Genomic DNA, 16,123 nt, shown 5'->3' with positions numbered 1-16,123 from the left:
GGCAGCAGACCTGGTGTGGACGGGCCCGACGAGGAGCGCCAGTTTGTCCGGGATCATTTTAGCTCATGAAAGTATAATGTGCACGTAGGATTTAACTTAAAGACCAAGAGAAAGAAAAATAGTTCTGATAAATTGATCATTGTAATGACGAAAGTGTCAGTTTCTACCTTGCCAAGAGCTGTAATTTATTTAAGTTTTCTAGGTAATTTTCTGACTTTTATAATCAAATGATCAAAGTTATGGGACAGATTTATAGATCAGGAGGAGTAGAGTTAGTAGAAGCCCTTGTTTGACAATTAACCCATAAAACAGTTACCCGATGGTCCCAGAGCCAAAAACAAAGGAAAACACTTCCCACAATATATGGAATCATTTTGACTGGGAATGCACCAGTTATGAAATTCTGGACACGTAACCATGTTTAAAATAAGAAACAGCTGATCATTTTTTTTCACCTCATTTTTGGGATCAAAGAAATCTCCCTGCTTTGCACGGCTCGGAGTGCAGCATTAACGAGACATGTCGGTGCATATAAGGTCATTTGTTCTTAAGTCATACATATCCATCCATGCAGCAGCTCTGGTTAGGTTCCCCGGCCCTGTTAGTGAGCAGGCAGCAGACATGGAGGAAGCTTCACGAGTCCTTACTGGTCTGTCAGCACAGCCGCTAACTAACAGCGCAGACGCTGCTCTAGTACTGACTGCTGTTGGAGGCGGTTTAGGTGGAAGCCGCTGGGTCTGTGCAGAGGCGGGCGCCGCCGGCGATGTTAGATCAACAAACTCTGACAGGTCAGTCAGCAGCTGGGGAACAAAAGGAGCCAACCAATCAGACCAGAGCACAGAGCACGCCCAGTGGAGCTCTACAGGTGAGAGAGGAGCTGTAGCTAGACAGACATGACAGGTGGAGTCTAAAAAGATGAGACACACACAGAGGGGACAGACTGAAACCAGCCCAACGTGTTCACACAAGCACAACATCTGTAATCCCAGATTAATCACTTCAGCACCAGCAAAGCCATTTATGTAGATTACAGGCCTTATAGCTGTTTTTTAGTCAGTTAATGAATATCTTTGCAGCTTAAGAACATTTTATGAAACCGATTTTAAAATATGTTATTTTGACTTTTTAAATGAAGATTATCAAGTATTACTTTGTTTGTAATTTTACTCATTTTCTCTTCATTTAATTGATGCATTAGTGTTCTTACAAGTCATTTTAATTTTATCATTTCAGGATTGATTTTTATTTTATTATTAATTTAATGTTATTAACAAACACAACATTAATGATAAATGAACCCTGACATTTGTTATTTTGGCCGGTTTAAGATCATTTTTGGGGTTTTCGTAATGACTCAAAGTTGATTCACGGCTACCCAAATCTGGGGGAAGTGATACCCGTTTGTTTAGGTGCTGAAAATTCACCTTAATGTTGTACCAGTGTGAAATTAATGTTTTAGGAAATAAACAGCAAACAAGTGTGGAATGAACGTGTTAAATGAAAAAAAGACTCAAAGACTATAAAGAACTACAAACACTCCACACCAATGAGGAGAATCATTGCAAACGCTACAGCGATTCTTTTCGCTGCGCTTCAGTTAGCTCCCTGGGAACCACCACCACCACAGCAGGACGGAGCCTGCAGACAAACATCAGCAGCTGCTTACCTCAGACACTGTTTGGGCTCCCTAGGGTTCAGGCGACGGGGAGAGGTGGGAGAGGAGGGAGAGAAGCGAAAAATGAATGGGGAGTCTTTGAGTGAGTTTGTGTGTGAATAAAAACAGCAGGGAGGCCGGAGGGTAGGAGTGAGCACCAGCGGAAAAGGGAACAGGATTCCCACAGGCAAGCGTGAGACTCAACTGAGGCATTATCAGCGTTTTCTTCATCTCATTCTGGATGATATGATTAGTTAAGCAGTGCCTGTAGGAAGCTTCTGTAAATGATGCACCACAACAAACACTCGACATGCTGCTGCCAGTCCTACTGACCCACAGGGAGGCGCTGATGTGTTTTAAACTGACCCAGCATCTCTTGATTGGCCTGATTTTGAACCCTGAAGGAAGTCTAGCATCCTCTTTACATCTCACGTCATCTAAAAGTTAATATTTGAGCATGGGAAACTAAAAGAAGTGTACTATGAAGCCATAGTAATGGCTTCTTTAGCCCTCTTCAGCTTATAATCAGAGCGTTCAATGTTAGGACGGTGGCTACATCACCATGGTAGGCAATGATAAGTCACCTCTGGATTTCTAGGATGAACATACTTCTTTAACCTACGCGATTGTCTTTACCGTACACGGCTCTGCACATTTATACACGTACGTTTTTATTTTAAAACATGTAACTGCGTGTACTTTCTCAAAACGTGCGCCATGCTCATAAAGGTTTTAGAGACAAACACTGGAGGTAGCACACCTGAGAGCAAAGTGAGAGGTTTACATTTGCATGGTGCACTCACAGAAGCCCCTATACTGCATTTCAAATATGTTCCTAATATTTCGTCCACGTGTTTAAGCGCCCATGCTGGTCGGTATTGATCACATCAGCGCCTGCGTGGCAGTACAAGCTCTCCGTGCTGTGTGAGGAAGGCAGACCACCAGAGGCATAACATATTCAGGGTTAGAGGTAAAGAGCTAGCACCCCGACTGTAGCCATGTCACTGCATTCATGCATGCTTCCGTCCAGTCAGCCAATCACATGAGAGCATAAATAAGCCATTCTTTGACCACAACATGCAAACTGCAAATAAGAGCTCAAACCAGCCACCAGTGCTAATGTTAGCTGCCGCTAACAAGGTCAGCCCCCTCCAAGCTAAACAGTACAAGGCGAGCTAATGGTTAGCGCGGACCGGCCCCGGCACACAACGTGGCCTCCGTGTCCACACCAACCCCCGAAAACTCACCGCATTCCTGCCGGTCATCCTGCACAGTGCGTTAGAGATAATGGCTAACATGGTTTTCATGCTACACACGGAGACGACCAAGAGGACCGGAGCCCGAAGAGGATTAACGAAGGATGCTCCGTGTTAGTGTACGCGCAGAAAACGGCGCCGACTCCCACAGTCCCACACAATATTGGTTCCGGTATTTATAGCTAGACGACAACTAGAGAGGCATGTTTACGCCCCACTATTACCCTTAATCGCTAATCATTGTAATTTATTTTAACAAGTTAAACGTTAGTAATTAATTTTAAACCCTGGCTCGACCTGCAGCCTCCACTCAACGATAGATTAAATAAATAGTTCATTATTTTATTTTTTTGTTTGGGAAATTATTTTTTAATAACAGATTATTTTGAAAGCCAAAGATTTGGTTATTTTTCTTGCTTTGACCCTGTTCTGAGGTTTCCTTAGCTGTGCACTTTACAGATCATAGATGACAAACAGAAAATAAAAGTCATCAAAAAGCTAGCATTGGTTGTGTGGTGTGGTTATCTTTACCGAACTGTTGGTAAGTGACATACATCAGGCCGTTGTCACAAACATTATTTACTGCAAACCAAGAGGTTAAACATGTCAAAATAAGAAACGCTGCTGTGTGTTAACAAGGCAAAGCTGCTGGTTTCTCATATTTACGTGGCAAAATTAACCAGTGATCGAGCGTCAGCTGTACAGAATGAAATAAAAAGAAACACACAGGAACAACTGTAACACCGAGATAAATAAAACTTTTTTATTACATTCGAGTAAATACACCAGTTAAGGCCAGATAATTGACACCCTTGTTCTTTTTGCAGCAGCATCATAATAAAGTGTAAAAAAGAAAAGCTGTTTGTGCGTGTAAGCAACAGTGAGATATAAAAACGTAACACGCTGTATCGTAACACCGAGGAGTCGAAGTGAATGAGGTTATGATGAGAAGGGCTGGAGTGCTTACCTCGTTTTCTACAGTTGAGAGGCTGTAACACTGACAAGTGGGGAAAATGATAAGAGTATAAAATAGAGAAACATGGGGGGAAAAGCATCTGCTGTAGTGCGCCAAACACATCAATTTGTAAACCTCCAGATCGACTGAAGCAACAAGATTCAAACAAAGTGCCTGTGGGCTGTTCAAAATTCAGAAACCGTGATATAAAAACATGTCAGAACATAAAATTCATTCATTATTCTCATCAACACTGAAACACTTGGAGCTCGGCATCTGGATGCTGAAAGGCTTCAGTTTGACGCCTCAGCACGCCACGGTTTGGTCAAAGTGTCTCTTTCCGTCCAGGTACAGCATCGACTCTGTCAGACACACAAAACATCCACATCAGTACACACAGCTGTTCTCCTTCCTTTCAGTTTGATCTTTGAATACAGAACAAGTCAGATCTGTAATCCCAGATTAATCAACAACTCTATGTGCAGGATTTTTTTTAAGTTTTTAAAGTTTGGCTTTTATTCGGTGGCTGTGGAGGAGCTAACATCATGGGTCACCTGTAGATTAACCTGCCAGCATAGGCTGCACCCAGTGAGTAATAAAATTGCAACAGGTTGTCATGGAAACCTGAAAAAAAGCTGAAAATGCTGCTGAAACATCTACTATTCCTAGTTTTTAAAACGTGACACAGTAAATGTCTCAGTAGAAAAGAGTGAGTCAAAGCGAGAAGTGCCGATCAACGAACACGTGATCATAACAACCAGCAGCTAAATTAACATTTAACAACCGTTTTAATAGTTGATTTCTTTCTGCACTGAACGTGGAAGTTTGTTTGATTTATTCTGAAAGGAACTTACTGACATGGATATAAATCAGATTTCTTTTTTTAACTGTTTCCTGTCTGCACCGGCTCACCTCCATAAGTCTTGGGCATGATGTTGGGGACGTCGCGGTCTGAAGTGAAGGTGAAGTGGAAGATGTTGGTGGTGTTGTGCTGTCGGGTCAGCGGGTCAAACACCTCGCTGTGAACTCTGACCTGGACGTACGTGCCCTGAGTGTAACACACCTGAAAAACAAAGACACAAACAGCCGAAGCACAAAAAAGACATAAAAACGTCATTTATCCTGCTCATGTAATTATTGTCCTCATTTTTTGTCTCGTGTCTCCTGTTCCAGTGGTGGATGCTCATATTAAAGGTGGACAGAGAAACGTGTTGCTTAATTCTTGTTTAGCCAATCAGAGGAAAGTTCGATTAAAGGAGGCGGGGCTAAAAAGGCCAGTTTTAGAGACAGGATTCACTGAGAGGCTGCTCCAAGGTGTCAGAAAAATCAGGATTATTTTGAACTTTGAATCATCCAAAGCTTCTCTAGCAAAGTCCAAGTATAAGAATATGGAGCAGTAGAGGTGACCTCCGATAATTCAGTTCAAAACATCTTCATTCTTGGTCTAATCTCAGTCACAAAAACACATGTAAAAAAAACATCTAGTTCCTATGATATCATTTTTTACAAAAAGTGCTGTAGGTGTAAAAAGTTAGCAAATAAACATCATCTTACATTCCTCTTAAAGGACAATCACTTTAGTTTAGCTCCATTTTTGGTCTCCATCAGCTCCAAGTGAAATATTTCACTTTTTTAATCTAACTCCTCCCTTTTTTTCCCATTGGCTGGCCTCTAACTCTGAAAGCCATACAGGTAGACCACCTATAAAGAAGATGCTCTGACCTGCGATGAGAGCATCAGCAAAGATCCAATCTCCACAGGTTTCTGGAAGAGGATATCATCGACAGCCACCAGACTCGGCCGACAACCCCTGCAACACACGGCAAGGAGCAACAACATTTACAGCAGTTATTCTTTGATGTTTCTTTAACCCTTTAGTCTAAATGTCTCACCCGTAGGAGCAGGCGTTGGCCCAGCCGAGCTCGTAAGCTTTCCTCATCAGAAAACCTCCAAATATCCTGTTAAAGATGTTCCTCTCCTGGTCAACACAAACACAGAAACAGGTTTTTTAAGTTTTCCAGCTGAAATAATTTAGGGTTTAAACTGGGAACATAAATGAAACTGGAAACCACAAAAGATCCATTTTCCCCATGTAAACGTAGCTGCTGGTATTTAGGAAAAAAAGAAACACAACTCAAGGAAATATCCAAGTAAAGAGTTCATATATATACAAGGTGTGATTACAAAAAGCTTTAGGAATCTCCCCTTCAAGACCATCTCCTCTGGTCTACACAGCTTCCAGCATGAATCCTTAAAAGTCGTGTTCCTGAGTCCTCAGCTTTGCACTGTACGCTCTTTATTTTCTCCACGAACTTCAAACCTCAAACTTCTGTTGATCAACATAAGCCGTCTTTCATGTGGAGGAACATCGCTGATGTAGAGAGTCGAGTCTCCGGCTATGACAGAGCAGCACATCGGGTGGACTCGCATTGTCTTGCTTTGGTACAAACAGCTCCAGAGGCTCCAGTTAAATCTCCAGGGAAGACTTAAAAGGCTGAATTCAAGTTAGAGGTGCACGAGAAGATGATCTTCAGTGGGAAAGTGACCAGAAGTACATTACGTAAACTGGCTTTTCAATCACACCTTGCATATATTCACAGCCTAAAATGAACCTCAGTGTAGAAATAAATTCTCCTTCTTATTATTTATCCGTCCTCTCACCTGAGGATGGCAGATCTCCAGTCCTTTCAGTTTGGCATCTTCCATCCACACTGAGTTTGGGGGCAGAATTCTGCTGCGGAAACTGACTGTGCTGCAGAAACATCCACAGAGATTTAACAGAGTATCTTAATATATGAAGCAAATATAACATCCTCATGATATCCTGTGATGTTTCAGTCGTACTTGGTGTCCAGGGTGTTGAGGAAAAGGCCGTGAACGACCGTCCTCTCGTCTTGTGTGGGAGCGACCTTCAGCAGCGACGCAGTGCTCAGCTCCACACGGCGGGATTTGTTAGCTGGAGGAGAGTGAGCGTCAAGATCAGCATGCAAAAAGACTAAGCTCTTCATAAAAGCTGCGATTGTTTCATCAGCTCTCACCTTCGCCTTCCTGCAAGAGTCGTTCTTCCTCGGGTCCTTCAGGCGTCAGTGGATTTACAAACGCTGCCCTGAAAAGGGAAAAGAAGCAGAAACACAGAGTATTAAATAAGTATGAGAGAAACACAGCATGAGTTTACCGTGCCACTTTTAGGACTGAGAAGCAAAGCTCTGTGCAAAAATAAATCTGCACAGGAAATGAGAAATAAAATGATTTCCGTGCACATAATTAGTCCTCAATGAAAACACTTTCTCGATGCAGAGAGCCAAAACAAACAAATGTAATAATGCAAAATCTCCTGAGGCAGCACACGAGCAGAGGACAGAATCCAGATGTACAGTGCTGGGCAGAGAGCCCCTCATAGTTATTAATCCCAACTCTTAAATCTCTGTGAGGTAAGATACTCAGAGGGTCGATCAGATCTATGTCTCTTGGACCCTAACAGCCTCTGCAACATGGAAACTATAACGCTACTTTCATTAACCCCCAAACTGTGTTTCGTAGGCAAATAAAATGACTTTTGGTTCTGTTGAACACAACTATGTCAGATTTTCAAAAAAAGGGCCCTGGGATCTAGAAATGGGATTCTCTAAACTCGTGTTTTTTCAAAATAAAAGCACTGGCACTGTACAGGATGTAATACCTCTTGTTTCCTGGGTCTCGGGCCACCATGACGAATGTAGCATCCAGAACGGAGGCGTACGCTCCGTCACGGTACTGCAGGAGAGACAAACACTTGGTTTTTATTTACACCACCAGCGAGCATAAACAGGGTTAAGACTCTTCATTTAATTACTCTCTTTGTATATATTGCATATAGTCGAGTAAGCAGGTTAGGCGAGCCCACCTGTGACATGTGGATCTTGGCTTCAATGGAGGACTTCCCCACCCACGTCACATGACCTGTGAACTTGATGTCGCAGTCGGGGTAGATGACGTGCTGCCTCATGTCTGAACAAGCGCGCGCGCGCACACACACACACGCACACACGCACACACACACACACAAAGATATTAGTGGTAAACAAACCAAAGTGGTTTATTGTACCCTGTACCTGAGAGATTCTTACCGATTTTGTCCACCAGGGCGGTGACAATAGACAGAGGAGACCTCTTTAGTTCTGAGTTGTAGGTGTGAGAGTAAGAGATGAGGACTGAGGAAGAAAGAAGAGGAGAAATTACAGTTAGGTCCATAAATATTTTGATTCTCTACATTACCACAGTGAATTTGAAATGACCCACATGCAGACTTTCAGCTTTAATTCAGTGGCTTGAATCCTTTCGTTTCGGTGGACAAGTTAAATAACTCAAAACAAAACGTTAATTTCTAATACTTAGTTGAAAACCCCGTGCTGGTGATCACAGCCTGAAGTGTTGAGCTCATGGTCATCATCAGATGCTGGTTTCCTCCTGGTTAATGCTCTGCCAGGCCTTTACCTGTTGGTTTGTGGGTCTTTCTGTCCAAAGCTTAATCTTCAACAACTGAAATACATGATCAGCTGGGTTAAGCTCAGGCGACTGACTGGTCCATTCAGGAGTGGGTTGCTTTAGCTATATGTTTGGGGTCATTGTCCATCTGTATTATGAAACGCCGCCCAATCGGTTTGACTGCGTTCAGCTGGGTTTGAGCAGACAGTACGTCTCTGAACACATCAGCATTGATTCGGCCCCTTCTGTCCTGTCCAGCCCAGTCTAGCCTCCCTATTCTTGAGAATCATGACTGGCTTTCGCTTTGCAGTGAACCCTGAGTATTTACTTTCACACCCACTTCTCTTTATGGTAGACTTGGTAGACCTCCTGGAGAGTATCGTTCACTTCGATGGCTGGACATCCAGGTCTTTTGGCGTTGCTGAGTTCAGCAGTGCTTTCTTCCTTTCACAGGATGTACCAAACTGTAGATTTTAACACTCCTGTAACAATTTCATCCAGTTTGAATGTGGATACCCTCAAATAAAAGCTGAGAGTCTACACTTCCTGTCCATATTTCAGCGCCCAAGTTTAAATGACCCTAACTGTGTAAGTAGTGCTTGAATGAGTGAAGTTCCCCATCATCTAATCTGCTGTGTACCTGCTAAACTGTCCAAGTCCTCCAGGATTCTGCCAAACCTGAAACGAGACAGAAAACAGTTAGAAGGTCAAAACTGAAGCGCAGACGTACTGGACCACATTAACTCAGAGAGCAGGCTGCATTCATTTTCTGATGACTGCGCACAAACACAGGGTTCAATTTCTAGCATTTAAACAGGCGAGTCATAAAAGCAGTCAGGACAGTAGCTATGAAGTTTTTGCAGCATGCTGTAAACAAGTTTGTTTCCACCGTAAACAGACACTTTAACACAGGGGTCTTTTTGGAGCCTGCCTCCAGTGGCCATTAGGGGAAGTGCAGCTTTTGGCTCTGGAGGTTCTTGCTTATCCAATACAAAGAATGTAACTGAACCCATCACCATTCACATGGAGGAGACATGGATTTATCAGACTGTCATGTAGCTCTTAGATTTTCCTTTCATGGTAAACGTACTGTTGGTCTGCCCGTTCACTCACTTTACTGTCTCCGCTTTCTGCGTGTTTACCTGACGGTGTTGTGGTGGGTCAGATACTTCTCCCTGAGCTGTGGCTCAGAGCCCAGGGGCAGGTGCACCTCCAGGTAGCTGTCCTTCATCCTCTTGGCAGGAAGTTCGTTCTGAGATTTGGCCAACATGGATGACAGTGAGACACGCTCCGCCATGGCCTGCTGATGGTCGCTGCAGACGAGAACGAGACCGCATCACTAAATATAACATGTTAAAAATAGACTCCCTGGATTTGTTCATGTAAATATATTTCATTGGTATTAATATTATTGATTATACGATAGTTTTGTCCCACTTTCTCACCACTTTTTTCTTTAGATTTATCTTTTATAATATTTATTAAGCAAAAAAAGCAATAAAAAGTCCTGTAATTACAGTAACAGCAAAAATGTGTCATCTAACTGCTGATAAATGAGCTCAGTCAGCTTTATTTTTAGGACTTCAGTTAGAAATACTGAAGGTGAGGGTTGGATTTAGGTGTGTGGAAGCTAAAAGCTTTAACAATTGTGTACTGAAAAGTGAACAGCAGTAATCTAACAGACAGGAAATGAACACATTATTTACTTTTTTTCTCAAAATTCCTCCAGATAAAAATGACCGGCTTTTTTTTCTTACCAGAAAAAAAGGCGATTCTACAGCAGATTAAATAGACTGATAAAATTACAGGAGTAACACGAGACGAGAGAGGAACGATATGGGAGTCATATATATGTGTGTCATCTGCAATACAATAACATCTGATGCTGAGGATTTTTAAAATAATTATTCAAGTGAGTGTTGGCACGTAAATATAAAATATCTGGGGTCCGAGAGCAGAACCCTGTGGAACCTCTAACAGTACTAAAGCTGTCTGACAAAGCTGAACGACCGCAGGCAACAACAGGACAAACCTAAATCTCGAGTATCCAGCCAGACAGCTTTTCACAAAGCAAATGAACAAACTCAAAAGTAACTCTGTGAAAGCAAAATGACCAAAAATGTCTTTTTTGATAATCTTGCCAAAACGTAACGATCAAAGCAAAATTTATTACTGCATTCAAAGGCTGCAGACTGAGTGGCGGCTTTTAACATTTGCTGAGAAATGATTAAGGATGCTGTGATTTTTAAGGAGAGGCCAGCTGCCGATTCTTTTAGAGGCAGAGAGTCACAAACAGATTTGTTTCACCAGAAATGGATTCATACTAAGATTTAAAGTAAATCTATTATATTTTCCTTACTTTCTATCATATATACACTGTTACAACAGCTGATGTTTATATTAACCACAACGTTTGTAAAATGAGGTCAGTCTGTGTGTAAAAACGCATGTTTCTGACAGTTTTTTTCACTGTTGGGTCTGTATGATGTCACAGAGAGAGGATGAGAATAATATACTCATCTAATGCACAGAAGCCTTAGGTGGCTTAAAGGGGGAGGAGCTAAACCAGCTCATTTCAGACAGCATGAGGTAAATAAAGATGATTTTGAACTGTGAGTCGTGCCAGTTACCTCCAGTTTGTGGAAGCTCCCACGATTTCTCTCAGCCTGTTTCGCACTGAAAACAAAAGACGAACCAGATGTATGAAAGATCTGAACACTGGAGTTTGGAGGCTGCCATTAAATATAGCACATTTTTTACAATGTGATCTGAGACTTGCAGCTCAGCAACGTCTGAACAGCAAGAAAACATAAAACTGAAGCTGAGTGCCACAGAGGGAAGAAGACGAGAGAGTTCCTGCTACAGGAAGGTTTGTTTCTGCCAGAGGAGACGTCTTTGAACATAAAATGCAGCTCTATGAAAAGGCTGAACAGCAGAAGCTGAAACTTCAGTTAGGAGACAGTCGGGGGGAAACATGCAGGGAGGAGTTAAAATGTAATTAGAGTAAATTAGAAGACAATTAATAAGCTCGTCAGTTCAGATAGTTGTGATTCATCTTGGTTTACCAACACGCACCATTTGACACATGAAACTGTGGATTTCCTGTGGAGAAACACAAAGGATTAAACACACGGGGCTCAGAGGACGACGGACTCATGAGGAGACCAGAATAAACTCAAATGTACAAAGTGAAAACACTTCTGTCCTGAACACAGCAGAGACTTTGTTCCACTAAGGATACAGCCGGTCCTATTTAGGGCCTTGCTTTGTTTATTATTATCTTTTACACAAGTAAATCACACTTAACATGATGGAAACCAGTGAAAATATTCATGGCGTCGCAGCACTCTCTCTCATCAACCTTTATGAAACCAGGTACACAAATCCAACATCCCAGGATGCACAACAAAGCTTCTCTGAGAAAACCTTAAAGAAACTCAAGCTTTTTATCTTTAAAGGTAAATTTTCATTTTCCAGGCTTGAGGCAGAATTTCATTTTTACATAATTGTGTGAAGCTTTGTGGTTACAAACAGCTTTTACTTTCCTCTGCGCACTTACTCCTAAATGTTACTCTATTGATTTAGAATAAAAATAGAATAGAAACAAACTTGAAACAAACTCTGAATACTTGGGCCTAATACATGTTGTCGTTCTCTGTTCACAATTTATGTAATTTTAAGCTCACCTAGGTCATTAAATTTAAGTGTATTGAGCGATAAAAATAATACATTTTGGTGACTTCAACGTAAAGACCTCCCAAATGCAGAATTGTGAAACTTTTGAGTTTGCATTGAAGGTTTGTTGTGTCATCGTAAATGTTGACGCTTCACCACAACACAAGAGTTTACTATACCTCAGATGTATAAATATCTAATCTGCCACAATCGTCAGCTGATTGCTAAGAGTCTGGAGACCTCTAAAATGGCATAACGCCACCTGGTGGCAACAGGAACTCATCATAGATGTGATAATCATCATATTACATGACATTTGCATTGTGTTGTTACTAGCTTCACGTATGTAAACTGTTCCATCATAGCTCTGATTTGACATGTGTTTGCTCACTCTTTACCCCTCTGTGTTCTTGCTGTTAAATCAGGCGATGTGAAACAGGAAGTGCATTTGCTTTCTCACCCTCGATCATGTCAGGTGCCTTTCCCTGCTTGCCCTGCTTCAACGCTCCTCCCGTGCAGAACGACCTCCTCGTGAAGGACGCGGCCGATCGCAGCAGCAGAAACCTGAAGCAAGCAGAAAAACTCCTGTAATGACCAAGTCCTGTTCCAGGCACGCACACCGACCGCCTCTATTTCAGGCCGGGCATGTGAGCGGTTTAGATCCCGAACAGCTGATCAGACGGACTGTTACCGCCCCCCCATGAGAGGAGCGTGACTCTCTGCAGCTTAGTCACATTTATAGCTCGTTACTGCATGTCCACTTTCTGAACATCTTTTTTTAAAATGTAATCTCCATGAGATTAAAATACAATTTTAAAAATAAGAGTACATTCAATGATCTTAATTATTGTTAGACTGGGTCACAGGACAGTTATCATGAACAGTCAGTGAGTCTGTGTTACCTGGATTAGCAGCAATCTGTCCTTTATTTTTAACAATGCATCAATGACTGGAATAACAAAAAGTTCACAACTCTTCTGACAAAGGAATTTAAAAAGAACTTGATAACAATACTGATTATTTCTTTGACTCTGACCAAACCTAAAGTTCCTCTGTGTAGAAGAAACCCCGAATCTCTGTTTGGTTTCATCTGTGCCCCTCAGCTGTCGAAGGACCTGCCTGAGGGCCTTCAGCTTTCTTCATCAGTATCTTTTAAAACATTCCTGAAGTCTTACTAATATTGTTGGTCTTTCTCAGTCGTCTTCTTACAGATTTTACATCTTTAACTAATTTTCCACTGCATTTATAACTAGGAAGTCTCACTGTTTTTTACTCTTCGTGTTACACTCAAGTCGTGTAACAGACAGCAACCTTAGAGCTGAAGAAGAAGGCAGGATGAAGGTGAAGATGAGTCACAAAAGGGAAGTTTTGTAAAATGGTAGTGAGGCCTGTTATGATCTGTGGTTCTGAGACAGTGCTGCTGACAAAAACGATGGAAAGAGGAGTTGAAGATGCTCAGATTCTCACTGGGAGTGAGCCGGATGAATGGGATTAGGTATGATTAGTAATTAGAGACACAGCTCAGGATGAGTGTTTGGACATGTGAAGATGGGGAGAAAGGATGGAAAAGAGGAAGTTAGAGGAAGTTCATGGATGTGGTGAAGGAGGACATGCAAAGAGTGACAGAGGAGGATGAAAAGAAGAACTAGCGTCTTTTTAAAATCAAACATTTTAACTGATAATGTTTCGGCCATTTCTGTTTTTATTATTATTATGTGTGTATTGTGCATGTGAAACTCTTCGTAGTGGTCATTTTGACCTCATTACTTATTTATAAAGCGCATGTAGGAGTGTAAACTGCGTAGAGGTTTCTGAACTAGCCTGTGTAGCTGTCATAACTTAACTTCGGTGTTTATCCTGTGTGAGGCCTCCTGATTTGCTCGGTCTTTATTTCCTGCAGACACGCCCTTCGTGGAAACAGACCGCCGCCCTCTGTGGGCCTGGTTAACTAGTCACTCTTCATTTACACACCACTGAAGTCATAACGGAGAAAGGACCATCACAAATCGCTGTTTATCGCTGCTTCGCTTCCCTCGCTACTCTTAGGTCACTTGTTAACAGCGCGGACGCCGCAGAGACAGCTGCGCACGAGCTTTGTTTTACGTCACTAACCTCTGTGAGAGCATTTTGACCGGGATGACAGAGCCGAGGCCTCGAGGGTCCAAACGAAGCGGGTGGGCTGAAAAAAGGGAGAGAAAAGAAGAAGAATCACAGTTTTCTCTTGAGGAGAGTATGAAGCTGATGACGGGGTAGCTTCCGCGGTGGCACGCAGCTCCGCCCACTGCGTGATGACGCAGCGCTCAGCATCCGTGGGCCTTGATGCCCTCAGTCCAGCCTGTCAGGAACTTTATTTGACAGGCTAACCTTACAAAGTTAGACACAGACAGACACAGTGGTGCTCACTGAGAGATTTTCCAAGTAAACTGTTAGCGCTCACTAAAGAGCCGCTTAAAAAACTTTTAGGCTAAACGGAAATATAAAAAACAGAAATGTAAATCTGCCACTCTAATATAATTTGTCCTTCTTATTTTTTTCTCTCGAATGTTACTCTCTCTGCCAGAACCTTGAACTTTGTATTTATTGAATTACCCATGTTTTTGTCAAACGCGGGTCAGTGAAACAGTAACAAACCTAACTGTATGCATGAGTAAAATATCAAAACACTCTTTGTGTACTTTTTTTATGAATCTATAAATAATTTCATTTATTTATTAGATGAGTGGATACATGTCGACATGTTGTAATTAAGGTGTTTACCATATCATAGCGTACAAAGCACAAGGGGAAACAAGGGAAAGTGATTCTCCTTTAACCCTCCTGATATGTTTCAGGTCGGAGTGATCCATTTCAAAATTGAATATTATATTTAAAATTATTTTAAAGTATTTTTTCAACATGGAACTTATTCTGCTTGCTTTAATAGATGTAATCAACATATACAATGAAAGTAGCTAATTTCACATATTTACACGTATATTTCATGTCACAATGTCTCTGGAGACTTCAAATTTTTTCCAGAGTCATCCGATTTGATAATCAAGAGACAAGCACTGTTAGATGGGAGAGAGAGAGACAAGCTGGCAACTACCATTATTCAACACTCTACTTAAAAAAAGTCATATATCCTCATCGAACCATGATCTGTGAGCAGTAAAGAACACAACTACATCAAATAATGACTGAAATAGTTAGTAATGGAGTTAATAATGAGATATGAACAATGTTTATTCTGTGGGGTTTTTGTTGTTTTGGATAACTAAACATGCCCAAGCTGACCCACGAACGTCATTCCTTCACCTTGGAGACAAACATAACAGAAGGGTTAAAAATGTCTGGTTTTCACTACAAGATACTCCTGAGGCACACCTTCCCCTTAGTTGTTGGTTTTTTTTTAAGCTGAACACTTTTCTGGACAGGCAAACGTTCTGGTCCGTCTTCTACAAGTGAATGAACAACAACGGTAAGATATATGAGAAGAAAATAACGTATAAGAAGCGTCATAAATAAAGCAACTAAAACAACCACGTTATACACTGTTAGGGACATTAAATGTCTTGTATTGCATCAATTTCAGTCTAAGTTACAGTTGCAGGTGTGGGGGTGGGGGTGGCCTTTGACCTGTGCTCAGAGGATCATTGTTCCCCCCTGTACATCAATGCTACGACTGTCTGCGAAGCATCTAACCACACCTAATCATTACACACACTTTACTCTGCACATGAATATGTAGGGTCTGCTGGTGTTGGAAAATGCCACTTGTGTGGGCAAACAGAGGCATTATGGGAGAGACCTGAACTGAAGTCTGTACTGGAGCATTGTGAGTTGAAATTAAACCCCCTGGAGGAAAAAAGAAATGTGAAAAACTGGTGATTCCATACATGTGGTTATTTTTTTCCTCAAAGACCTTTAAAATTAATTAGACAAACCTTCACAACAACTGCCCAAATAGATCCCTGCTGAGTGACTTCACTTCCTTGGAGAACAGGAATGCCTTTCTGTCAGTGTAAAGACACTCAACTAAATATTTAATCCTTGACATATCTTAAAAGAAAAGGAAGGACAATTTCAACAATATGTCTCAGTTTTCTACATCATAAATGTGTAGAATCACAGAAAAGT

General features: G+C 41.7%; 2 protein-coding genes across 4 annotated transcripts in view; both read right to left on the bottom strand.

The window, feature by feature from the left end:
• Positions 1–3,154, bottom strand: part of LOC102298710 (pyruvate dehydrogenase E1 subunit alpha 1) — a gene marked incomplete in the record, with an annotated part of 7,574 nt that extends 4,420 nt beyond the window's left edge. Inside the window, 2 exon segments of one of the 2 annotated variants that reach the window (XM_042213228.1) lie at positions 1,667–1,687; positions 2,902–3,154. In XM_042213228.1, coding sequence (XP_042069162.1) covers positions 1,667–1,687; positions 2,902–2,961 — 81 coding nt within the window. 2 annotated transcript variants of the gene reach the window in all.
• Positions 3,155–3,659: 505 nt separating this feature from the next.
• On the bottom strand, positions 3,660–14,313 carry acot9.1 (acyl-CoA thioesterase 9, tandem duplicate 1). 2 transcript variants are annotated; one of them, XM_005945542.3, is made up of 16 exons: positions 14,117–14,313; positions 12,465–12,568; positions 11,405–11,431; positions 10,960–11,005; positions 9,472–9,642; positions 8,970–9,007; positions 7,972–8,055; positions 7,749–7,852; positions 7,545–7,618; positions 6,904–6,971; positions 6,710–6,821; positions 6,527–6,617; positions 5,758–5,843; positions 5,588–5,675; positions 4,778–4,928; positions 3,660–4,227 (listed from the first exon to the last, which is right to left on the bottom strand). In XM_005945542.3, the coding sequence occupies exons 1-16, from the start codon at positions 14,128–14,130 to the stop codon at positions 4,172–4,174; spliced, it is 1,314 nt and encodes a 437-aa protein (XP_005945604.1). In that variant the 5' UTR covers positions 14,131–14,313; the 3' UTR covers positions 3,660–4,171. The 2 variants fall into 2 exon arrangements, with proteins under 2 accessions (XP_005945604.1, XP_005945605.1); XM_005945543.3 differs by lacking the exon at positions 11,405–11,431.
• Between the last annotated feature and the right edge of the window lie 1,810 nt (positions 14,314–16,123).

This window comes from Haplochromis burtoni, unplaced genomic scaffold (genome assembly GCF_018398535.1).
Source record: "Haplochromis burtoni strain Fernald_Lab_line unplaced genomic scaffold, NCSU_Asbu1 Contig_428, whole genome shotgun sequence".
NCBI lineage: Eukaryota > Metazoa > Chordata > Actinopteri > Cichliformes > Cichlidae > Haplochromis > Haplochromis burtoni.
The sequence above is the reverse complement of the archived record's forward strand: the minus strand, read 5'-3'. Positions and strand labels throughout refer to the sequence as shown.